Raw genomic sequence first — 17,288 nt, forward strand, 5'->3', positions numbered from 1 at the left:
GTTGGGGTCTGCATTCCAGATTTGAACCGCTCTAAATATTGGGCAAAATATGCACTATAATAATCTTTAACATTGGGTACGGCTAAACCTCCCAATTCCGTATCGGCGTAAAGAGCCGGCATTGCTATCCTGGGACTTTTTTTTGCCCATATAAAACCTGAGAATAGTGATTGGACTTTTGAGAAGAAACCACTGGGCAAAAAACGGAATGGCAGAAAACAAAAAATTAAATAACGGAAGAATAGACATTTTTATGAGTGCCACCCGCCCCAGGATGGAAAATGGCAGCGAGTCCCATCTACTAAATAAGGATTGAACCTTACATAAGAGAGGATCAAAATTCAACTTAACTAAATCGGAAACCGAAACAGAATACATAACTCCTAAATACCTCTTCGGTCTTAAATTCACACAGCCAAATAAATCAGTGTGTAGCTCAACCTCACCCCCACCACAGACTAATATTTCAGTTTTTTTTTTTTAATTAATTCGGTAACCACCCAGATGTTCGAATTCTTCAAAAAGCTGAAGGGCTACAGTTTGAGATTGAATATCCGACTTGATCAGAAGCAAAATATCGTCGGCATATAGTTTGATTTTTGCCATGGAAGGAATAGGAGGAGAGATATTTACGGATTCACGAATGGCTGTGGCTAATGGTTCAATAAAGAATGCAAAAAGAATAGGGGACAAAGGGCACCCTTGCCTGGTGCCCCGTTGAACCGATACTTTACCAACCATAACTGAATTAATAATTATATTGGCTTTAGCACCCGTATACAGATTCTGAATTAAACTAATAATCTGTGGAGGAATTCCAAAGTGCTTTAAAATAACAAATAAAGTTGTCCATACCACCAAAAGCTTTTTCCGCATCTAATAATAGGACTAAAGCTGAAATTTTATTTGTCTGAAAATAGTCTAAAGCCTCAGTAAGAAAATGTGTATTAGTGGCTAATTGTCGGCCTGCCACAAAGCCATTCTGATCCGGGTGAATAAGATCCTTGGCAATGTGATTGAAACGTATTGATAATAATTTAGTAAGGATCTTATAGTCAGTATTTAATAATGTGATAGGCCTATATGAGTTGGGATCTTTAGGATCTTTGCCTTTTTTGAGAAAACTAACAACTGTACCCTCCCCGAAGGAATCTGGAACTTGCCCACCCATTAACATATAATTAACTAATTGTAATAATAAATCAGAGAAGACGCAGAAGAAAACCTTAAAAAATTCAGCGGGGAGGCCATCCGGGCCACAGGCCTTGCCAATTGGGAGGTTCTTTACCACTAAATCCAGCTCTGATTTTGAAAATAGGCGCACCATTGCTCCACTGTCTGCCTGAGATAGAGAAGGCATATCGTGTCTTGCTAAAAAATTACAGAGCCTAGAATGGTCTATTTCCTGATGATGACTATATATCTGCTTATAGTGAGAAAGCATTAAAGTGCCAATGACATCAGGCTGTGATGTATCTATCAAGGTGATAGGAGACTTCAGAGTACGAATTACATTTGCCGCAGCTTGCTCCTTAGCCTGCCATGCAAGGAGTTTGCCAGAAAAATTACTCTCCTCATAACTCCTTTGAGATTGTATAAGAAATTGCTGTTCACTCTGTGTAGCAAAAAGTGTACTAAGTTCACGTTTGGCCTCGTTTAATTTTTTTTGCACAAGACTAGAAAAATGGGATTGTCGAAGCCAAGTTAGTGAGCAAATTCTTTGATAGAGTAGGGTCCTAATTTGTTTAATAGTACGCCATTCTTCTGCGTCTTTACCGATGATGATACCACGAATAAAGGCTTTTAGTGAGTCCCAAATAATATGTAGTGGAGCCGTGTATGAATTACGGGCAATAAAATCAACAATTTCCGATTTTAAAAAGGAAACCCAATTACTATCTTGTAGATACTTTTTATTAAATATCCATCTCTTGGGGGGCCGAATTTCTTGCCCTACTTTAAACTCGATTACCAGCATTGCGTGATCTGAAAATCCATTATGCAAAAATTTCTGATATGAAAATTTTAATAAACTAGAGGCCAAAAAGAAATCAATACGAGAGGAGGATCTATGTCTACCTGACCAATAAGTGAATTCTTTTTTATAAGGGAATTTTAATCGCCATGGATCGCAAAGATCGAGTAAGGCGGAGTTCTTCATAATAGACCTTAATGACTTTGGTTTAGATTGTTTCTTTAAGAGACCAGTAGAATCTAGTTTTATATCAATAAGGATATTAAAATCCCCACCTATAAATATATCTCCCCTAACCAATAGTAGTGATTGAAATAACTCCTCATAGATGGGGACACGATCTTCCACTGGGGCATAATAGCTAACAAAAGTAATCGGCCTATTCCTATCTTTTATTACGCAAGTAGCCCAACAACACCGCCCTGCTCCTCCATCTTCAAACTGAATAATTTCTGCCTCTAAATTGCGATTGATAAAAAGCGTGACTCCCCTTTGAGATTCTTGAGCACATGAGAACCCACGATATGAAGACCAATTTTTAAACATAGAAAAAGAGTTAAATTTATCCACAGAAATATGAGTTTCTTGCAGCATCACAACTGCTGGGCGCTCTGTTTTAATCCAAAGCTCAATAGTGCGCATTTTTTGTTTTGTTATTCAATCCATTAACATTGAAAGAGATAACTCTTACCCCTCCAATAGACATTAGTTATTAAGAATAACTTCTTGCCAGTATATTTTTCATCACAAACCACAAGAATTTCCATTTTCCATTTTTCCCCCCACACCCCCCCTACCCCACCCAAGTGCTCTTCCCTCCACCCAAGTGCTACCCCCCCTTAACCCTAGTCCCGTGGCCTTGTACTACACCCATCTCCCCCTCCCACGCTGACCACATGGCCCTAACCCCTCTCATAAGAGCGCCTTGGTAGTGTGCCCTGTTCCCCATGCCCCCTAGAACCCACCCGCGCCCCCCCTCCCCCTAAGTAATCATGCACAAACAAAAGGAGAAAAGAAGAAAAGAAGAAGAAAAAAGGAAAAATCTTCAGTAACCATCAAGACGAGATCAGATCACAATCCAGCATTAGCCTAGCTCTGGACCAACTTATCAAGCATCTCACGTGCCTCATCAACATCTGTAAACAGATAAAATTTGCCCTTAATCAGAACTTTTAACTTTGATTGCTGTGCAATCGATGCTTGGGCACCTTTATCCTTAAATAGCTGGAGAATCTTTACAAAGTCTTTTCTCCGTCTAGCAGCAGCAGCTGACATGTCAGAGAAAATCCGGCACTTGGTAGTGGGATTAACGTGAAATTGTCTTTGCTTGAAGGCCTGAGATAGAATCATTTCTTTAACCCGAGCGTCTGCAAAATTGACAATAATAGTTCGAGGAAACGGAGAGTTGGGGAATGGACGAGTTGGAACTCGATGCGCCCTAGTGATTGTTAAGTCACCCTTAAACTCAGGGACAACCTCTCGAGAAAAAAAAAGAAGAGATGCATTTCATCATGTCCGAACCCTCGTTATTCTCAATATTCTCCGGTACACCGACTATTCGAAGATTTGACCTTCGGTTATAATTTTCTAACTCGTCCAACTTAGATTCGAAAGCTTTAGAAAATTTAGAGGCAGTGGTAATTTCTTTCTGTAGGATCGTCAAGTTATCTTCCACCCCGGAAATTCTGGTCTCAGACTCTTGCAATCGATTTGAAAATGAAGCCATCGAGTCTTCAATTTTATCCAGACGTTTACAAATTGCCTCCATTTCCATCTTTTGAGATTGCTTCATCTCTCGGATTTCTTGCAGTATCAAATTCAACATATCCTTGACTGAGATCTGAAAATCCCCAGTAGTATCGGTGTCAATCCCCAAGATCGAGCTCTGAGGAAAAGTAACTCCACTGGAGACAATCGCAGAAGTACAGCTAGGAAAAGTGGAGAGATCTTTATCACTGAGAGATGTGGATCTTGGATTTAAGGGTGGAGGGTCTGTTGAGCTTGGATCACCAATTGAAACAGAGCTTTCGATGAAAGGAATAACGATTGGAGAAGTAAAGAGGGTTGAAGCCCCTGATAGCGCTGCGCGGGTACCAGTAGTAGGGACAGATATTGCTCCCTTTCGCTCAAATAACGGAAATTGTTTGGAAGCCTTAAGAGCAGAGACTGACGTAGGCTCTTTAGACACCTGTAAATCGAATAAGGCCACTGATTGAAACTCAGGGTTGTCTCAGATAAATTGGCTTCGGAGCCCAGTAGAGGCATATCCACTCCCTCCAGGGATGGCACCATTACCTCCTTTACCACACTGACAGCGGATTTGGAAGGATTTCGAAGATGAGCTTGAGTCGGGCTGACGCCCGGGAGGCCGTCATCACCTTCTCCGGAACTCTCTGAATTTTCAACAGAGGAAGTTTCTCTCTCTACGACTGACCCAGCCCGCCTGGCCCTTTCAGAATTTTCCTTTAATTGCTGGCGTTGTATTTTAGCTTTAGCCCTGGCCGTCAATTGCTTGCCCATTGTTAAGACCGGTGACAACGTGATATCTCTGCAGCCTCCAATATAGATGACAGAAATACTGCAGGTCACAGTAACAACAAAATCCAGTCTGACAGAGAATGCCAACCAAGAGTTCAACCCACACAGCTGCTGCAGCACAAGCTATTAGACTGCGACAGCGGGGAAGCAGCTCAAGCCGACTGGACTGGCACCTCACTCTGTCCGAGTAATAGGATACGTAGGGAAAGTAAGTAATCAGCGCTTAAATCACTCCTGCGAAAATGACTCTACATTTCCATTACCACAATCCATCACAGAGTGAATGCTGGGACTTGTAGTTTAATCACACCGCCCACACTTCAGCTATGACAAACGACTAAGAAGCTAGTACCAATCTTCATAAAGATGTAAATACAATGCTGAAAAGACCCGCCACAGCGGCGGTAGCGGAGGAAATCTCTTACCGGAATCAGTGAAAGTAACAGCATCAACGGTGCTCCCTGCAAGAAGTAAGAGCCTCAGCGTTATTCCGAATGGCAAACCATCATGCTGCCAGCTTCAGCGCGAAGACGGACTTCACAGCGACTTCACTGCCGATTACAGAGGAACGCGACCAGCTGGGAGACTCTCCTTAGAATGACACAGGCCTCGATGTTGAGAAGAGAGAGAAAATTCTCTGACCGCCGCCATCCGCCGCATGGAAAGGAGAGGGAGGGGCAAGGGAACCAGGTGCAGGTGCTACGTGGAGGCGTGGAACTCCACCGTAGCACGGGCGTGGAACATGTGTGTTGTATCACGTTTAACATTAAACTCAAAGTTTAAATAAACCAAATTATTTTAACATTATGTCCTATGGGCTTTTTTTTATATCCTGCCTCCAATACCCACATCACAAATGACGGAGGGAACCCGGGCTGACCGTGATGGATCAGAAGCGGGGGCGCAGCCAGAGGGTAATCTCGGCCCGAGAACATAGTAGAAACACCTATTGTGAGACGTAGTCTGATGCATGGTACATGGTGTGGAGTAGAGTTTCATTTATGTGATCCAGGCGGGAGGAGTGTGGGTTGAGTTAAGAGTTACAGTGTTATGATTGGTTCTCCTGAGATTCAACTGTTTATGTCCAAACACATTACTATGTGTATTAACGCTATATTTCAGTTGGGAACACATCCTTTCTTTGACAGAATCGTATTTTTTTTTGTTTATCACTTAAACGCAATTATCCGTGATATGTAAATATTGCTAAGATTGTATTGTGGTTCTGGATGATTAAAAGAAAGAAAAAAAAAATCCTGCCTCCAATACTTTTTATGGAAAGATACTGCAGTACTAGTGGCTTGCCATTTGTGTTGCTGGAGTAACTCCAGATCTTGGCTGGACTATATTGACCTGCCCTTAGGGAATTAGATAGGATACAGCAAGAATTAGTTGTAATCCCTTGTCTAGAAAAAAAATATTTTTTTTCTAGAGACCCATCACCCACCAGGGTTGGCCCTGGGTGGCTTGCTTCATCTTTGGGGTTCCTCTCAATCCTCTACGGATTGAGGCGTGCTGCGACTTGCGAATTACGTAGGAGCACTTTTTATTGTAGACTATGGGTAGTGCAGTGATGTGGAGTGGAAAGGGAAAGAAAATCTAAAAATACCTAAATAGTTGCCCACTCTTTTATTCCCGCCCCTAGTTGGTATGGTTAAAAATCAGAGGTTGTATTTTACTGAGAAGAAACCTGACCTTAATAAGTCTGGTTGTCTAAGTAATGTGTTTTTGTCAACATTTTTTGAGCTGTTCCCCTAATAGCTCTTCATCAGGACTCCACGGGTTACAGCCCCGTGTGTACCACTCCTAGTGAATCCTGTAATAAGGACACAAACCATGCCCACTGTTTATATAAGGTTCTAGTGATTAATCCGTGTCTGTAATTAGAAAGCAAAAAGGTATATTAAAAACAGTGACCTGTCAGCCGTGCTGGCAGGTCGCATTAGCATGATTGTGCATGTAACTATCAAAATATCGCACCCTTATATTGTGGGTGCTCATATGGTCTATCCAATGTGCTCATACAGTGTGTCATGAACATGCCACACACTGTAATGTGTGACACCACTCGTAATATAGCACTCGTGAAACAAGACACCACGTGACAGCACAACATAAAACATAGAAAAGATCATCCATGTGACGTACTTCTAAAGATGTCTAACTACGTAACTGTCAGGAGGATAAACCTAGCCTTTACCTCTGCCTCCCTCTCTACTTTGGTAACTGGACTATATTTACTATTGCTTAGGGTCATTTTTACCAGACAGTGGAGCTGCCTGGTTTGCCAACTACTTTTGGGACATTCAGAAAGCTTCCCTGGGAATGCATTCCACCTGTTTATCATTGGGTTTGTGGTTCGCAACTCACATTTGCTAGCTCGGTTTGTTTTTGGCTGTCCAGCTCTAGGTCGTCCCTTCCTTTGCCTAAATTCTAGTTACTGTATGCGTCCAGCAGTTCTCGATTTCTGTAAACAGGCCTTTAAATCTTGTTCTTGTCTTGCCACATTTGCTGTGCATTCAAAGACAGAGGTCAAATGTCAGGATCTCTCTTCCAGGGAGCTTGGTGTTTACTTTTCTTTCTCTGACTTCAAAGTGGAAGGATTTATGTGACAATCATGCTGGCTCCTGGGGCGTACTTGAGGAAAGCTGTATTATGTTATTTTGTTTCTAGCACACAACGAAATTTAAAGGTCTGTAAAAGGACTGTGCAGATATTTTAGAATTAGAAAAACCCAAATGAAGCACTTTTTTTGGTAATTCTGAAGTGTGGTGGAAACAAATATTTTAAAATGATCGAAACAAATCAATACACTAGGTGATGACGTTTCCGCACATTTTCATTTGTGCCTTGCACACTTTTATCAGTGAAACTGTATGTTTGAAAATGTAATGGCGATTTTAATTGACAATGTGTTATCTGTAATGGAAGTGAGCCGCCACACCATGCATATTCCACTCTAGGCCAGTCCACTTCATGCCACTGCAATCTATTTGTCACCAGTCCACTTTACACCACGCCACTGCACTCTACTTTGCACCAGTCTACTCTATGCCAATGCACTCTTCGCCACTCCAGTCTAGGCCACTCTACTAAGCACAACTCCACACTACGCCACACTGCAACACTCCACTCTATGCCACTGTACTCTATGCAATACAGTGTACACCACTCTAATCTACCCTGCACCACTCCACTCTCTGCCACTTCACTCTACTCTGCATCACTCCACTCTACTCTGAACCAATCTACTCTAAGCCACTGCACTCTACATCACTCTACACTATTGCACTTCACATCACTGCACTCTGAAGCACTGCACTCTGAAGCACTGCACTCTGAAGCACTATACGCTGCACCACTCTATGCCGCTGCACTCTGCAGCACTCTATGCCACTGCACTCTGTCACTCTACTCAGCACTAATGCATTCTAAGCCATTGCATTCTACGCAACTACACACTATGCCACTCTACTCTGCACCACTGCAATTTACTATGCAACACCCTAATCTACGACACTGCATTCTATGACTTTGCATTGTACGCCACTGAGTTCTATGCCGCTGCACTCTACGCCATTTTACTCTGCAGCACTCTACTCCAATGCACTCTACACCAGTTCACTCTACTCTACGCCACGCGACTCCACTCTATTCCACTCAAATACGCGACACTCTATGCCACTCCACGACACTGCACGCCACTCTCCTCTACGTCACTAACTCGTAGCCATGCTGAACAGCAGCCACAATGGTATACAACATGGCTAAAACACACTGGCGAAGCCAATGGAACCTGCTTAGGCGAGACCTATTGGCTTTGCCAGTGCTTGTTAGCGGTAGTAACGATAGAACTGCAGTTTCTGAATAGCTATGGTCTAGCATGTGTAGAATAGCATACCGATGGGTGCATGTCCCTTCCCATTTAGTAGTATGTGTTACTCCTTTTCCAGTTAATTCCCCGCCCTTTCCACATTTACTACTAAAATGTAGGTGATGGTGTGCAAAGGTCTCCACATAGAAAAGACAGGACGTGGAGGCATAGATATGGGTGCGTAGGTTAGGAAACAGCATTTTGAAGCATGTTCGTACTACAACTAAACGTGCGCCAAAATGCAGTTTATGAATACATCCCACATTGTTTGACCAAATGTGAAGAGGGAAGACACACCTTGTGTTCGTCAATTGCAGCTTCATTCCTGACACAGGATTGACACTTTCCCAACAGTAAAAGCATTACATTTGAAAAAATTAACCAAGTCAGGTAGATGTCGAGTTAAATTGAAAAAGTTACATTTTAGGAGAAATTACTCTGAAGATCAGAGGTGTGAAACTTCTAATGTATTCTAGGGTCCGTCCCAGAAACCGTAAAAAGAGAACACACTCTGAAAGGCAACTGCCAGGAAAATGCATCATGGGTAGTGAAAGCTTCTGGATTCCTAAATGGAAAGCTCTCCCTCTAAGTTAGACACATTCACCTTGAGACCCTCACGGGTGAGTAGCGCGCTTTATAAATCCCTGATTGATCGATTGATTCTAGCTTTTTTGTCTCATAGATGTCGCTTTGCAGCCTTTAAATGGACATCTCCGCACTTTGAAAGTCTAGAGTTCAGTGAAAAAATCTTGCTCTGGAAAGACCCCTGAAGGTTGCTGCTCATCATATGGACTAATGCACCCGGATTGATGGCAATGTATAGAAAAATATATGGAGATAAAGTGTTCCAGGGTCCACACATGAAGGGGGACATTTTTCTAACATTTAAGACTAACAATGAAGACCCAACGATGCAAAACATGCCTTTAGTCTCTTGTCTCCTGCTCTATTTTGCGGGGTAGAACCTAGGTGTCTCTACACTGAGTGACAGAGTGGGGGCTACTCTGGCTTCAATGGTCTATCCCATTAATCTTTCCTTTCTCTTATTCAGCTGATGCTACACCCACTTCCTCAACATAGCCTGAATAACATTAAAGTGACTGTAGCTTCTCGATACACAACCTATACAAACTATACTTCATTACTGTTTAAAAAGAATTTCTAGCTTTTGGGTCTCCTAATAGGGTTTGTAATATGTACTGCATCTGTCTAAATACGGTTAAAATTAGGAGAAGGCGGAAAGACATCCATCCTCCATGCTGTAAATCTCTCAATGTTACTAACTGGCACTTCCTTACATGCACAATCAAACCACAAGCATGCCTTTGGGACCCACTGTTCATGGGAAAGGTATTCAGGTAGCTGATACTATGTGATTAGAACACCTTTTGCCAGCTTCATGCTCCATTCTGGCAAAATAAATAAAAGATCTATAGAAAAAGGTAAAACAAAGAAGTACACTCTGTGAGATCAGATTAGCATCTGGTATATTAATAAGACATCTTTGTTTCAGAGGCAAGCATTTCAGCTCTTGCACTAGTTGCAGTACCGTCAGTTGAACTTCACTGATATAAATCTGGTGCCTCCCTTACGGTCACTGCCACAGCCCAAGTAAGTAAATTAGGCTTATGTATGCAGCAGAGCTGATGATCCTTCACATGAATTGTCATACTATATTCTCTCGGTGATGTAAATGTAAGTACGGTGCACTTGGGGGATTCTGAGCTCTCCTTCAAATATGGACAGTTATAGATACAGGATAAGCAACTTAAACTTAAATCCCTCAAAGGGCCAATGCCTTCCTTGCATGGGCACACTTCTCCCCTCTGTGTTCTCTTACTGGAAGTAAAAGGTAATACCGAGAGGTTTAATGAGAACTATTAAACCACATTTTTAGTCTAACAATCAATGAGATTGAGACCAAGAGGCACTCATCCTACTGGTCACTCATTCTAAAATGTGTAACTCACTCCGGTCTAAGAAACAGGAGTCACTTCTCTTTCAGGTAGAACACTTAGCTTTTCTCAACACAGCTGTGATGCTTCCGGAACTTGTAAGGAGGGACAGTTCACACACAAAGAGGGAGGAATAGAGCCAATAGGTATTTCAGTAACCTAGATGGCAACAGCCCTAGGAGTGATCTGAGTTACTTCTACACCAGATGCATGGCATTCTGTCAAGAGACATGTTCCAGGTGAGGACAACACATCTTGCAAATGTGCATGTCATGATAATAATGGAGGACGAAATGATTACGGTTAGTTAAATAGCATTTTACCTTTAACAGAAGTTCCTTGAGAAAGGTGCTAATCAATGTAGCAATTTTATCTCCATCCAGAAGATGAAAGTGTCCAGCGCTGTCGTTATAAAAGTACACAATTCTATCAGCATCCCCATCAAAGGAGCAACACATTTCCATAGGTTTCATCTCCAGTCCTGGGTCAGAACATAAACGTAAGAGGATACAAATTATGTTTTGTTGTGAATAACAAACAGATCATGTATAGCTTAGGTTTCTGTGCAATTTACAAAACCACAAATCTAGCAAACGGGCAGCAGAGCTCTGTATATTGAAACAAGAAGTGAAGCCGCTCACATGAAAGCACACATCAATATGCAGATAGGTTTACAATGTTAGATAAGAACCGTGAGTAAAAAGCACACAAGTCATCAGAAACAACACACTGAAATGGTGTGATGTAGGAAAAATGCAAGGGATTCTGTTGGATGGTAGGAGGATTATGAAGAGGTTGTGTGTCAGTAATGTATTGTAGAAATGAAAGGACTTCAATTACATGTTAGTGAAGTAGTGCACTCATAAATCCAATGAGCATCAAAACCCGAAAGCCGTAGTAGTACTATCTATGCCCCAATTAGAAATCAAACATCTTTTTAGCTCCATTGTGCTAAATGTTTTTTTTACAATGAGCCCTTAGGCAAATGCTCTCCTCAAAGTGCAGTCAATAATTTACTGTCCATATAGTGCCTCCTTCACACAGTTAAGGTTGGTTTTATGTCCATCATCCCTCCCGGCATACAAATTGTACAGTGCAATTAACAGTGGACAAAATGGGGTCCCCATAGAGCATCACCCAGCATACACAGTGGGGGTCCTCAGCTGATGCTCAGAAGCGCTTTCAACTTCAGGGAAACAAGTGGATTGAGAAGCGTGGTGCAACAGGACTGAGGCTCTGCATAGACTATAGGGCAACAAATGCAGGGTGGCTAGTCACAGTTTCATACCAGTTGTCTGCCACTGGGGCAAGTCAAGGTCAGTCGGCATGTCATCCTACGAGCGTCCTGGCCCCTCAATTACCAGACCTTCAGTCACCAGGATCCCAGTGTCAGCATCTCTTCAGCCCGTAGGCAGACAAGAAGGGAGTCAGCTTCATTCTGGTCTCAGGACACTGACAGCCCCACGCACCAGTGGCTTAGACAGCCAGCCATCCTCTGCAGGATCTCAAACAAAAGAAAGCGCTTCACTAGCTTCCTATCAAAAACAAGATTCTTTTAAAAGCCTTGGGCCAGGTTCATAAAGCACTACATTATAAAGGAGCAGGGTACTCTAGGAGGGGGATTTATGCTTACGCTCCCCTGCCCAGGAATTTACGGTCAGCCTATGGCCATTTCGCCAGATTACCAAAACTCTGCCGGGCCAGGGCCGGAGCCAGATCCTGCTCTTATCTTGGGCCAGTTGCCTTGAATAATCTTCCCTAGGAACTTTGTACCACAACTGAGTTATCCATCTTCAAGAAAAAATGTAAAACCTGGCTCTTCCAACAAGCTTAATATGATGATCAGCGGGTCTGTGAGCAGCCTTGTTACCAGTGTTGCTGTGTGTGCTCTATAAATATCCCTCAGCTCCTTCCAGCTTCGCCATCTTGCCACTCTCGGACATCCTCTTCCTGGCGCAACATACAAGCTATGCCATGTGTCCCCATGGACACTAAATGCTGAATTGCCATCAAGTATTGAACATAAACGACAGATTAAAAGTGCGAACAGCCCTTGCAGTCAGAGGTTCAGGCCACTTCTAGGCAACAGGAGGAGAGGATGTGGTGTTACAGCCAGAGCTGCAGACTACAGAGCTGGGAACCCGGGTTGGAGTCTTGGCATCAGCTCAACATCCTGTGATTCTGGGCAAATAGCTTAATCTCCCTGTGCATACCAAAATTAAAGTGTCCTCGTTTAATGTAACCGATGCTCATGTAAAACGCTTCAATAATACCTTCAGGTGTTCGCAGCATATAAAACTGCATAAAAAAATAAAAAAACAGGAGACGGAGGATGGAGACAGTGGAAATATGAGCACTTGTAGCGATTGCTCCAAGACAAAGAAAAAAAGTAGCGCCCAAAAAAGGTGTAGTGGATGGACACAAGTACTTGGCCCATGCTCTGGGAGAGGGTCAAACACAGGAAAAGCCATAATGCATTCATGTCATGGACAAACTGGGGCAAAGGATTTGAGAGAGACAATGGAGCGAGCAAATGGGAAGTCTATGGGTGGGCTGAAGCCCACAGATTGAAAACACCACATCTATCCGAGACAGTGCATGCACTGTCTAGCTGAGACATAAAAAAACACAGAATGCTGCTACATCACAAGTAAAGGACTGAAGAGAGCTCCATTCCAACAAACTGTAAACGTAAAACTAAGGCATCTACAAGAAGCATGGTATGCATATCAGAATAGTTAAAATGACAGGAATATTAAATACAAAACTGCATACCATGAGGAGGTTTCTGTTGAACTTTCACATAATCAGCCCCGCAAAGGTGATTCAGCTTTCCACAGGTCCCGTCGTTTACAATGTGAATTAACAGTCCTGGCTGCAGGTAATGCCCCATCTCTTTTAGCTTCACAGCCCCAATGCCGTTTGCACCATCAACTTTAACAGATCTATGGCTATCGCCACTACTGGCATTCTGAAGAGAAGACAGAGCATAAGCAGAAAAGAACATATTAAAAAACTTAAAAAGTGCAATTTGTTTACTCATACCTCATTCACTTCAGTTGTTACATCAGGTGGACCACCATTGAGATAGTAGGAGAGCAAGAGAACGTACAGATGGAACAATTTGATTCATTTATACAAAGCCTTTCCTACAGCTTTCAGAGAGATCCTGGCTTCTACTACAGTGACAGAAGCTTCATGAGACCAGCAAGTTTTTTCTACCAGAAGGTTTTACACTCCTCTTCTGTAACTCTCCCCTTCTAAAACATCTCACCCACCGTACAACTTTCAAGAGGGGAACGGTGAACGGAGGATAGTCACATAAATGAAACGTGTCCTAACACTAAAAATCAGACACTACAACATAAGCAGGTGTAACTTTCTTTCTAGAATCAACACATCAAAATCAAGGGGAACTGGACAATCTTGGGCAAAGTTTATCGCCTAACGTTCCCAGTGTGTGAAATTAACACATCCATCTCCACATTCTTTGTTGAGTCTTTGAAGCGTACCACACTTTTCTGTGAACTATACTTTAAAGACTGATTCAGTATTGTGACGTCCGTTTATTCTAGTTTAATTGGGAAGATAATTTTTGGACCTTTCCTAATAATAAACCTTAAAGAGCGTTTTTGTAACCAAATTGAAGTCCTATCAAGCAGCTTAGAATTCAATGACTGATGACACTTACAATACAAACACTATCCAAGCAAGAGTCTTGGAGCACGTCTTAAAAATGTATCTTAAATAAATATGATTCTAATCTTTCTAAAGATGAATAAGAGGACATCTGACAAAGATAAACAATCAGGGAGCTGCAAAAATAAGTCGAGTTAAACAAGAAGAATGTCTCCCCTTTAGTTTTAAATTTGAACCTGGTGATACCGAGGAGAAGCTTATCGTTACTCCTTAAGCCCCGCTAGGGCAACAGGGAGAGATCCTATTTGACGCATATGCATTTTTTAAACAGCATTTGATACTTAGCAAATCCCTTTCCCCTCACAGAGTTTTCATGCCCATGCCCCAAAAGAGAATGTAGGATTAAACTGGCACTGTCAACACACAGTATTTTATGACACATCACTGTCCTCATCAACAGAAATTCCTTGGCATAGAATTGGAGACTTGCTGCCTCGCCATATGCTACCATTTCTTTGCTGTCTGCAGCAACTGCAGTATTTTTCTGTGTGTCAGCAGCAACAGCATGGCATAAGCCCATTTAAGTTGTGGGTATGTTTATTCTTAATGGTTGCATGTTCTCTGAGCTTCTTGAACCGCACTTGAGGTCAGAGAGGATCGAGATGTTCACACCATTGTATTGTAAGTCTCTTTTTTCTCACCAAGGGTGACATCACATTCCAATCCCTGTAGTTTAGTATGCGGGCTACCAAAGACCTCGAAGAAGCCCCTGGACCGGTCTGGGAGCCAAGGTCCGGTGCTTCTGCTCTAATATAATCACTGCTGAAAGTGGTGACCTGTTGAATGGTTCAATCAACAGTTTATTAACACAGGTCCATCATTCCCCCCAGCACTTGCTACATTTTGAGAAGTTTCTCCCCTCTATCATGAGCATTGTCCTCAATATTGTTAATGTGCAGCTCCATCATGTTGATGTACAATGTGTGTTTGTACAAATGTTTCTTCGTTGCATCCATGCATGCAGTAAGTGGGACCATTTTACTGTCAGTTACACAGAGGCTCATTGCATATGCAGTAGTATATAGTCCCCTGTGGTCCTTTCCTGCTGCTTTAATTCCCTTCTGCTGTCCGAGCCAGACTTCAAGTCAAAAGTGAATTTTGATTGCTTAGTATCCCCTTTATACAGGATTCACTTGATAGTGTAATTAATAAATGCAAAAAAAGCGAGTAAGAATGGCAACAGTGATGAGCCTCTCACATCAAAAGCACTCCCACAACAGTGAGTCAGACCACCCAGTGAAGACAGTCCATGACCAACGAGGGTTCTAATCCCATCACCAGAAGCCACGTGGTTTCAGAAAGATACTGGATATGGTCAATGAAATTCAGACTTCATCCACACTTAAAGGAGGTATTCCCTGAAGGGGAAGAGATCATTAGACCCTCAACATAGGACAATGCGTAAAGTCACTCATGTACACTGCAGGCCTCTGTGGCGCTCAAAGTACTGTAAGAGTAGGTCTCTTACCCCGCAATAAACACTCCTGCAGTACATTGACCTTTTCAATATTAGTACGCTCACAGCAATCATGGCTGCACCCAGCCCTCACAGCGCGTGTCCAATTCCCATGAGCCACCTGTCACAGACACGACTGTTAACTGCAGGTAAAGTAGTCTGTGAAACATGAAAAAGGCTCCCAGGAATCAGAGGAAGAAGCAAAAGAAAGGCTTTATTTTTGCGAAGAGTCCCCCTGTGAAGACAAAAAGAATCGTAGCACACGAGACACAGGCATACATGTAAGTAGGGACACAAGGAAGAGACCAATGAGGAAGAGGTTAATCAAAGGACATGAGGACAATACAAACAAAACGCTGATAACTAGGATGCCTCACATCTCACTCCTTAAAATGCAAAACAGATAATACAACTATAAAATACAAATACATACAGGGAAAAGAAGAAGAATAAATATAATCTTTGAGATGCTTAAAACAAAGAAAACTAGTATACAACATATCTCTCTCCTTAATATGTAAAACAGATAATAGAACTATAAAACACAATACATACAGAAAAATGAATAAACAAACGATTGAATATAATCTTTGAGATGTTTAGGGTGCATATTTTCTTGGAATTGTAACACCACATCTTCCTTCTGTAATGATCCATTACCATGGTGAGCAGCACTATTATATATTCCACTCTCAGCTGTCCTGTAACAAGTCCCTTGTCATGTCCTTGCTTCTCAAACAATTCTTTCTGAAGCATAGATTGCCTCTGAAGTGTGATCAGAAGAAACATAGCCGCATTTATTATACTCTGTTAAAATTCTTTGGAGAAAAATGGTCCCAAGTCCAAATCAACCTCCTACTCCTCTGACAACAATTGATTATCTTTTATTTGGTTGTTGACCTTTACCAGTTTATTGAGATTCCACCAATTTCCATCTTGGCTGATTATTTTCGTACATATATCACTTTATGTGCAGAAGAGTATTTTGACAATCTTTTGAAGTCATTTCGGCAAGACCATTATTATTAGACAAATGAATATAGAGGGGTGTATGTATGCACTATACTATTGTCATGTAGGAATTCGGTCACTAAACGTGAAGTAAACTGTACTCAATTGTCAGTGTAATGGACAAAGGAAGGCCCTTCTCTATGAAAGAATTCCTTCAAACTTCCATTCTACCCATTCGAAGAAGTAATCTACCAAAACTGAAATGGATTTACAAGGAGAGGATAACACGTGGTTGGAACCAAAGAATGCACAGCAATATCTTGCCAGGGCCCCTTCAGGAATCTGAACGGTTATTGCTGGGGGGAGGCCAGAACGCTGTTACACTTTTATCTAAACAGGCACAATCAATGCAAATTTTAACAACATTGCAGACCATAACATCCATTTATGTATTTACTACCATTCTTATGTAAATTTAGAGTTTTTCTGTTTGTATCTTTTCCTTCAGTGAATTTTCAATTTGTATATATGCAGCTCTAACCACTAGTATCTGTAGTAGACGTATGCATTTACTACCATTCTTTTGTGAATTTAGAGTTTTTCTGTTTCTATCTTTTCCTTGGGTCAATTTTCAACTTGTATATATGCAACTCTAACCACTAGTATCTGTAGTAGACGTAGGCATTTACTACCGTTCTTTTGTGAATTTAGAGATTTTCTGTTTGCATCTTTTATGTAACTCATGTACTCCCGAAGTCCTCATGTAATGTAACTGGTCCTTTTGTAAAGCGCTCGGACACCTTTGGGCTAAGTTCGTGCTATATAAAATCGCATTAAATA

At 41.8% G+C, this 17,288-nt stretch overlaps 1 protein-coding gene across 3 annotated transcripts in view; it reads right to left on the reverse strand.

Annotated features, from left to right (window-relative positions):
* The window catches only part of PGM3 (phosphoglucomutase 3), a 271,507-nt gene that overhangs the window by 92,832 nt on the left and 161,387 nt on the right, over positions 1–17,288 (reverse strand). For all 3 annotated transcript variants that reach the window (XM_085611024.1, XM_085611025.1, XM_085611026.1), the window contains exons 6-7: positions 13,118–13,313; positions 10,666–10,823 (exon numbers count right to left, since the gene is read on the reverse strand). In XM_085611024.1, coding sequence (XP_085467150.1) covers positions 10,666–10,823; positions 13,118–13,313 — 354 coding nt within the window. The remainder of the gene's footprint in view (positions 1–10,665; positions 10,824–13,117; positions 13,314–17,288) is intronic.

The sequence above is a fragment of the Triturus cristatus genome, chromosome 6, assembly GCF_964204655.1.
Source record: "Triturus cristatus chromosome 6, aTriCri1.1, whole genome shotgun sequence".
NCBI classification, from domain to species: domain Eukaryota; kingdom Metazoa; phylum Chordata; class Amphibia; order Caudata; family Salamandridae; genus Triturus; species Triturus cristatus.